The following is a 9,086-nucleotide window of genomic DNA, read 5'->3' on the forward strand; positions in this document are numbered from 1 at the left end:
AACAAATAATAATCAATCGTTAGAAGTGCTGCCTGAGACTATAAATTTCTTTTGATGTTTAGATCGCATGCCTTATTAGAAACTAGGAAAGCACAATTAAAAGAACATTTTCTTTTTTCTCATGCAGAAACAAAGGGAGATTCAAATTTCTTCAATTATTTAGATAGGTTTCAATTCCCACCCAATCCCCAGCCACTGGATAATAGGAGGGTTGCGTCAGGAAGGGCATCCAGCATAAAACCTGTGTTTGTGGTTGTGTGTGGATGGTCTTCAGAGGTGACCTCTCGACGGGAGCAGCTGATAGACTAACAACATTCTAATACTTTGGTGGACCGCCTTTTCTTTCCAAGATCTTCTATTGATGCTTGGAGACTCAGACCTCGACATAAAACCTTCTCTAGCATATCCCAAAGTTTCATGTGTGAAAATGATGTCTCATGCTCCCTGAACCACTCCTTCACAATTTAAGCCTGATTTTGTCATTTTGGCATTGTCATCTTGAAAAATGGAAGATAAAATCCTTTGCTGAAAAAACCTGGCCATTCCGTATATTCAGGTGACCTAATTTTATTGACACATAACTGTGCTGATCCTAGACCTCACCAACTGACGCAATTCCAGATCATAACAGTGCCACCACGGCTTGTACAGTAGGCACTAGGCATGATGGGTGCATTACTTCATCCACCTCTCATCTTACCCTTAGGCGGCCATCACTCTGGAACAGGGTATATCTGGACTCATCAGACCATTCTTTGGGCTTTCTAGCAAATTAAAGCTTTTTTATGACTAGCTTCACTTATAAGTGGTTTTCTTAAGGCTACACAGTGGTTTAGTCCTGAGGTCTCTTTGTACTGTGTGGAAATGCTTTTATTTGCACTGTTAAGCATAGCTAAAAGTTCTAATCTTGTTTATTTTACGATTTGATTTTACAAGTATATAAGTGATCTGCCATCATTTGTTTAGTATATGAAGGACAATAATTTGTCCCTTCTGAAACAGAGAAACATCTCAGGACCTCAGGATATGTCTTCTGACAAGGTTATTTAGAAGCTACTCACTGCCTCAGTTAGGGTTAAATAACTTCTTCTGAACCATCTTACTTACTGCAGGAAAATACATACACTATACTGCCAAAAGTATTTGCATGCCTGCCTTTACATGCATATGAACTTGAGTAACATCCAATTTTTAATCCACAGGGTTTAATAGAAGAACAACCCATGTTAGATGTTTTGGAGATGAAGTCTGAGAGGCCAGTTTGAGGTGGTTTGGACATGTTCAGTGGAGAGATTGTGAATATATCGGTAGAAGGATGCTGAGGTTGGAACTGCCAGACAGGAGGTCTAGAGAAAGACCAAAAAGGAGATTTATGAATATAGTGAGAGAGGACATAAAGTTAGATGGTGTGAGAGAAGAGGATGCAGAGGATAGGGTTAAATGGAGACAGATGATTCGCTGCGGCGACCCCTGAAAGGGAACAGCCGAAAGACAAAGAAGAAAGAAGGGTTTAATACATTTAGCAGACGCCCTTATCCAGAGCAACTTACATTTTTATCTCATTATGCATCTGAGGAGTTGAGGGTTAAGGGCCTTGCTCAAGGGCCCAACAGTGGCAACTTGGTGGTTGTGGGGTTTGAACCTAGAACCTTCTGAACCGTAGTTCAATGCCTTAACCACTAAGCTACTCCTGGCCCCAATATCATGTTGGCCCACTCTTTGCAGCTGCAACAGATTCAACTCTTCAGGGAAGGTTTTTCACAAGGTTTAGGAGTGTTTATGGAATTTTTTTTACCATTTCAGAACAGCTGACCTTTGAGTCTTAAAATAACCATTGATGTTGTCACGTAGTAACATAATGTGTTATTTTATAGTTTTAAAATCTACGTTGTTCTAGAATGTAGAAGATAGATCACTAATTAAAAAAAAAGCACTGAATTAGAAGGCGTGTCCAAACTTACTGTATTTATAGTGCAAAGGTTCGCATCTTTGTTTCTGTATGAAAATGTATTGTATGTATTGTCTTAGTTACTGTAACTTTACTGTAACTTTCTCAGTTATTTGGGTCTTATTAAGGTGTTTAAGACTTTAAAACAGCACTTGTTTGATTTGTTAATCTGATTTAAGGAATGAAAAGTTAATTCAGGCTCCTTTAAGTTGTTAAGTGCCAGGAGAAATTAGGAAAAAAAACAGCTTTAAAAAGCAGTTTTGTTGTATTTTACAGAAAGAAATACAAAAACTATTTGTATGATAAACAATTTATATGACCAAAGATTGAAGGAAAGGATTTGTAGAAATACAAAACACACATGGAGGATTAAAGTTGAACCAAAGTTCACCTTCACCTGTGTGTGTGTGTGTGTGTGTGTGTGTATTTAAAGCTCATTGACTAATGGAAGTAGAGCTGTTTGGTTTATTTTGTTTTTCAGGGCAGTGCTGCATATTTTGCTGATATTGAGCTTCTTTTCTTAGTCTAACCTAAATATACTATAGACCCAAACTCTACTTTGAAAAACAAAAGAAGAGAAAAAGCAACTGTGACCTACAATCTTTATATTTAATACATTAAATAAAAATTTTAAATCACCTGAAAAGAATGTCACATTTAAACAGCTCATCTTTCATCCCATTAACAATTTCTCATTAACTTGGCTGTAAAACAACCAGTAAAGCTACAAAGGGAGACTAATGCAGTGAGCCGAGCCTCCAAGTGCTGCGTTCAATTCAGTTCAATTTTGTCACGGTTGGTAAAGTCCCACAAAATGACTGAGGAGACGCGAGAAATGAAGCTGGGCTCTCACGTCTGGATGGTCATTCTTCGCTCTTCTTTGAAGCCTGCAGAAGAAATGGAAAACATTGAAGGCTCTGTGATGTCTGATAGGTCTCTGTCATTTTCTGCCTTTTTAACCAAGCAGAGACATTTCACCCTCGCTGTGATCTTAGAAGGATGTCGTAAGTGTGGCAAAGCTGAGGCTCTAAATTGTCCTGAAATCAGGAGCTTTATTCCATTTGTGTAGTATAATTTGAATTTTCTTAAGATGCATTGTGCCGTCAAGCCTGTCAGATTTCACAGAGATAACTTCTACTACTACTTGTTCTTCTTCTTTTTATTATTAATAATAAAACTAATAATAGATAAAATATTTACTTTTTTATTTGTCTAATATTTTGATTAAATTGGTATATTTCTCCACATATTTTATTATAATCCCTCCATCCATCATCAACGCTTATCCTACACCACAGGGTCGTGGAAGTCCTGGAGCCTGCCCCAGGAAACTCAGGGCACTAGGTGGGCTACACCCTGGATGGATTGCCAACCCATCACAGGGCACACAAGCACACACATACACTACGACAATTTGGAAATGTCAATCATCCAAGATTGTACCTCCTGCCATGAGTGCACCATGCTGTTGCTTATTATATTCATTTAATTTAATTCTAAAGATTAAACGATAATTCATTAAAGAGCCTGTTATCATTTCCCACAACAGCATTATTGGTGTTAGTATAATTAATGATTATTATAAGCCTTTATTTATTTTAATATAAAAAAATGAATGTGTAATTTAATAAAAAAAAGAGTATAAATCAATCAAGGGAAAAAGATTATATTGGAAGTGAGGTTCAATCTAAGATCACTACTCCAAATGCTTTTCTTTTTCATTCTTTTCTCTTTTAAATATGAAAATTGTCATTAAAAATTGTATTATTGGCAACAACTTGAGTGACATTTCTCTCAACTGAATCCCTGAGATATTATTACATACATTTCACATACTTTAATGTAAGTATGCACTTGAACAGGCTTGTATTCCAAAAGTTTGTGTCAAGTCCAATGCTCTGTGTTTGATCAACTTTCAAATGAGATACGACTTAAAGAAAAGCTTGGTTAACATGGTATATGTAAATTTGTATTCCTAACCAATAATATAGAGCATCACTCACCTTTTGACCTACTTCTGTCATAAGAGCCTCCAGCTCAGGCATCCAATCCAAAGCGTCTGCCAGTTTCCTCACGCCGCTCACTACATCACCCAGCTCGGCCACGTCAGTGTGACGTGAAACGCCTGAGACAAAGGGTCCCACCAGGTCACGATTTATCAGGAGGCGAGACACAGAACCTCGCACAGCTCCAGATAAGCTGGCAAATGGCTCCACCTGCAGATAATCAGCAGAGAGGAAAAAACTAAACAGGGCCATCTGCTGGTCAAACTGAGTAACCACTAGGCCTGAGTGTGGTTTTAATACAGGGTAGGCCTTAGGGTAAAACTCAATCACTCACTCACTCATCGTCTATACCGCTTTATTCTGTACACTGTCGCGGAGGCTTGGAGGCTGTCTCAGGAGAATTTGGGCACCCTGGACGGAATTCCCATCCATCGCAGGGCACACAAATTCACACACTTAGACGCTTATGCACAGCTTACAGGCAATTTGGGGACACCATTTATCCTAATTTGCATGTGGAAGGAAACCAGAGTACCTGGAGGTTAACCACTAAGCACGAGGAGAACATGAACACATACCCGAGGTGGGACTCGAACCCTCGACACACACATACATACACATACATACACATATAAAAAAGCTATTTTGTAAACATTATAATGTAAACAGTAACAAAGACAGTATGATGTAAATAGAAAATATTTACTAGTTTAATAGTATATTTGGTAATAACAGAAATATACCAATTTAATCAAAGAAAATAATGTATAAAAAAAGATATTATACAAGGAAAATAATCTTGATAAAAAAGAAAAAAATTTAATTAAACAAATTAAGTAAAAGAAACATAAAATCCTATATAAAATAATAAATTAAAAGTTATAGTTTTGGCTAAAAGATAGCTTTAAATAACTTAAATTAAAAGTAAATAAATCTGCCTATACTGTAAATAATAAGACAATAATCTAGAAATAACTAGAGTTTATTATTTCTTTTTGTTATTAAAGAAAATAATAAAAGTAGCTCTTGTTGGTGTAGTCACACCTTTTGACAAAACAAAGCCTGACAATATTTGGGTATGCCCAACCGCCATAAAAAATATGTTTGAGTTTTTCCTTTTTCTGAATTGAATGATATCTGACTTATATAGCTTTATAGGTTTTATCCGAGATTAAAGTCTAAATTCAGAGTCTAAATTCCAAAGTCAGAATTTAAATAAATTGTTTATGCTGGCCGTAATCCTATTTAATAAGTAAACTATAAATTTAAAAAAAAAATTTTCTGGCGATTGCAAACTTGGAAAACATCCTGTGCTGCAAAAAAATTCAAGAGCCCCAGCTAAAGTTCTAAGTTACTGCACTTAAATGGAAAGCACAGAAATGACGTGATGGCAGAAGCCATCCTCTCACCTCTAATGACGTCCCCATTACAATCAGTAAGTCCGCCAAGGGGAAATCGGTGAGGTAGAGGAAAAAGTGCTGTGGCAGCTCTTCACCAAAAAACACAACATCAGGCTTAATGACTCCTTTACAGTGAGAGCAGTGAGGCACTGTTCCTTCTAATACATCACTCTAAGAAAGACAAAATCATCAATGTGTTTCCTAAGAGAAAGGAAAGATGTTAGCTTTTTGGTATTTCTCTTTATTACATGATCAATTTATCCAGTGTGTAATAACGACACTCACACGCAGGTCTTCTCCTTGGTATTCTCGACGGCAAACTGTGCATGTGGCTGTCACAAACGTCCCGTGTGCCTCCACTAACTTCTTAGCTGGGATTCCTGACACTGTTAAATAAATAAATAAATAAATAAATAAATGAATACATGAGAGGTGCAGAATTATTGCCATCTTTTTGAGAGTGAGCTAAAATCATGGTATAACAAATATTACACACATTTATCCCAATTTTCCACTTGAACAATTAGCAAAAACACATTTTTCTATTCTCACAACTGCGTTCTATTATTCTGCACAATCAAAGGTCACAGTTTGATTCGAACACCCCTTGTACAAAATAATCTGTTTTAACTGTTAAGACAGAATATTTTGTACTAGGAGTGTTCGAATCAAACTGGGACTTTTGATCAAAAATGAACATCTTTATTTTTTAAATAAAAAAATTTTCTTCCAACAAGCTTTGTGGTAAAATTATTGCCATTTGTAAAGAATAATCAACATTGTTATTTTGTTTAAATGATATCCAAGCACCAGATACTACACTGCTGCCTTTTTCTCTATATAAATTGCTCTCACTGCCTGTCTTTTTTAGGTGGTTATTTTCTAAATAACCTTTGTGGCCAAATTATCGATCAAGAAAACATAAAATAAATACAGTCTGTCATTCTAGAAAAAACGTTCATTTGACTTTGAGATACGAGGTTGCATATCACCATGACAGGAAGTACAACAATCTATCTATGCAGACAGTCCTCTAAGCTTGCTTTAAAATAAGGTCATTTTTAATCTGTTGGTGTTTTGTACAAATGTTTTAGACATTACATCATACATCACTCAGTACATGCACTAATCATTGAATGGGTCTATTTTTTCACATTTTAAAAATCATTTCGCAGCTTACTGTATTATCAAGAGACTTATAAACTCACTTCTCTCCAGCCCGTCGATGTTTTGAGTGTACATCCTGAGCAGCTGGCCTTTGTCATGAAGAAGCCGGATGAAGTAGTGTGTCAGATTGGGGCGATAATTACCAGGATACAGCTCTTTTGCCAAGGCAAAGAAAGGTCTAGGGTTGTAATGGAAATAGTTGATCTCAAAAATAGCCTCAGGATAGGGAAGGTTGTACTTTTGGAGGTTGTCGTAAAGGCCACTACCGGGTGATCTGTCAGAAAAGAAAGATGAAGGAAAATGGTATGAAACAGGAGCAACATTTTTGTGTTGGAGACTTTTTTCTTAGATTCAGATGTCACTGTCATAGTAATCATGTTCAGGGCTTCTTCAGATACTTACCTGAAATCTGGAATTCCACTTGGAGTACTAATCCCTGCTCCAGCCATCACCACTATCCGTTTATACTCTCGTTCTTTGATTCCTTTCGCAATATCCTCTAAAGTCATTTTCTGTTCTGCACCACCATGGCCTCCTCCAAAAAAACGTCTTTGAAAGCTTCTCCTACACCACAAAAATGTAAATATTAAGCAATAATAAATAAAAGGTATAACATATAAATTGTATATATATCGTAATATATATACATATATATATATATATATATATTGTAATACCGGTCAAAAGTTTGGACAGAGCATGTAATTCATTTTCATTTTCTTATTTTTATTTCTTTATACATTATAAAAACATGCAAAATATGCAATAATCTCCTTTGAACAGTTGATATTAATAGTTGTCTTTTACTTATGCTCTGTAAAGCTGAGGTGCTGATAATTGGTGATTTCTGAGGCTGATAACGCAAAATGAACTTCTCCTCTGCAGTAGAGGTAAGTTTTGGTCTTGGTCAGTTTCATCATGGTGCTTGATGGGTGCACTGGTCTGTACTGCTCTTGTGAGAACTATTCCAGAACAGATGACGTTTGTGTCATAAAATAACAACTGATTGTTGTTGTTGTTGTTACTGAATTACCTAATGCAATATGTGTTATTTTTTAGTTGTTAAATCTCCAGTATTGTTTTGAATGTAGAAAATAAATCACTAAACAAAAAACACTGAATTAGAAGGTGTGCCCAAACTTTTGACTGGCATTGCATGTGGTTCTCCATCAAACAAACTTGGAAGCACACAATTATATAGCATGTCTTTGTATGCTGTTGTGTTTAAATTCCCCTTTACTGAAACCAAGAAGCCCAAACCTGTTTCAGCATGACGGTGCTAAAGAGATGATATATTAAGGTTGGAGTGGAAGAACTTAAGTGTCTTTAAGAATCCTGACTTAAACCCTAATGAACACCATTGGCAAAAACTGGAAAGTATACTGATACCCTGATCTCCTCACCCAACTGAACGTGCTAAAGTGAACATCAGTGCCTGGGCTGATTAAAAAACACAAATCGACACAATCATGCTCCAAAATCTTGTGAAAAGCCTATAACAACAATTAGGGGATCAGTGGTGACTTAAATGGATACTACAGGCTACTGGGCTACTGATCGGTTCAGCCCTATCTCCACCAAGTTGTCACTGTTGAGCCCTTGAGCAAGGACCTTAACCCTGCACTCTGACCCCTGCTTCATAACTGGGATATAAGGAAAAAAAACTTTTGACTGTGCTGTAAAAAACATGTGACAAGTAATTGAATCTTAAGTACATGTGGAGCGAGATATTCAACAAGCACATGGCTAGAAGAATTCTTTATTGTCGAATATACTTTCCTTCACACTCCTAGGTCAGAGCATAAGGTCAGTCTCAATAAGGTTTTCCTAGGGCCAAGGGCCTTGCACACGCGCTCAACAGTGGCAGCCTGCTGGCTTGAAACCCTGACATTCTGAAGAGGAACCCAGAGCCGTTATCATTGGGGTGTGATGGACAGGTGTCCATAAACTTCTAGTCATATACACAGTCTTCAACAGATCAAATGTATAGATGAGACTTCTTACCAACATCCCAAAACACCAGAGTGTCCACGTCCCTCCAGATCTAGCTTCTGAACATTGCCTGAAATCTTCTCATGTATAACTTGTATCCTTGATAGACCTTAATATGGTAAGTGAGTACATACAGATCACTTATCATAAAGTACACAGCACAAGGCTTAGCATACAAATTCATGGTGCACATTTTAAATAATTAAATGTTTACTTATGGATTATGGCATGTTTCAGATTGCGAATGGTATAATTATTGTTTATTCACTTATAACCAGTGTAATGTTATATATTTACCTTTGCCTGTGAATAATCCTCCATTACTTTTGATATATATAGCACAGCGTCTCAGCAACGATATCATGCTGTAAGGTTTAACAAAAATACAAAAATCTGACAAATTACAAAAATATATTAAAGTTATGCCTAAAATGTCAAAAAACTAAACTTACACTAATTAATAGAGCATAGTAATGTCACTTTGATCCGACTGTGTTATGGTTGTTCTAATGACACATATGACGCTTTACCGTAATTGCTGAAATAAATGCACAGTTGGACTGAGAATTTCGA

At 36.5% G+C, this 9,086-nt stretch overlaps 1 protein-coding gene across 1 annotated transcript; it reads right to left on the reverse strand.

Moving 5' to 3' along the window:
• Window positions 1–2,537: 2,537 nt before the first annotated feature.
• sirt3 (sirtuin 3) lies at window positions 2,538–9,083 on the reverse strand. The gene is made up of 9 exons (XM_053512535.1): window positions 8,966–9,083; window positions 8,811–8,878; window positions 8,526–8,622; window positions 6,924–7,085; window positions 6,563–6,795; window positions 5,640–5,740; window positions 5,364–5,525; window positions 3,952–4,164; window positions 2,538–2,835 (listed from the first exon to the last, which is right to left on the reverse strand). The coding sequence occupies exons 2-9, from the start codon at window positions 8,875–8,877 to the stop codon at window positions 2,812–2,814; spliced, it is 1,059 nt and encodes a 352-aa protein (XP_053368510.1). The 5' UTR covers window position 8,878; window positions 8,966–9,083; the 3' UTR covers window positions 2,538–2,811.
• Between the last annotated feature and the right edge of the window lie 3 nt (window positions 9,084–9,086).

The sequence above is a fragment of the Clarias gariepinus genome, chromosome 15, assembly GCF_024256425.1.
Source record: "Clarias gariepinus isolate MV-2021 ecotype Netherlands chromosome 15, CGAR_prim_01v2, whole genome shotgun sequence".
In the NCBI taxonomy this organism is placed as follows: Eukaryota; Metazoa; Chordata; class Actinopteri; order Siluriformes; family Clariidae; genus Clarias; species Clarias gariepinus.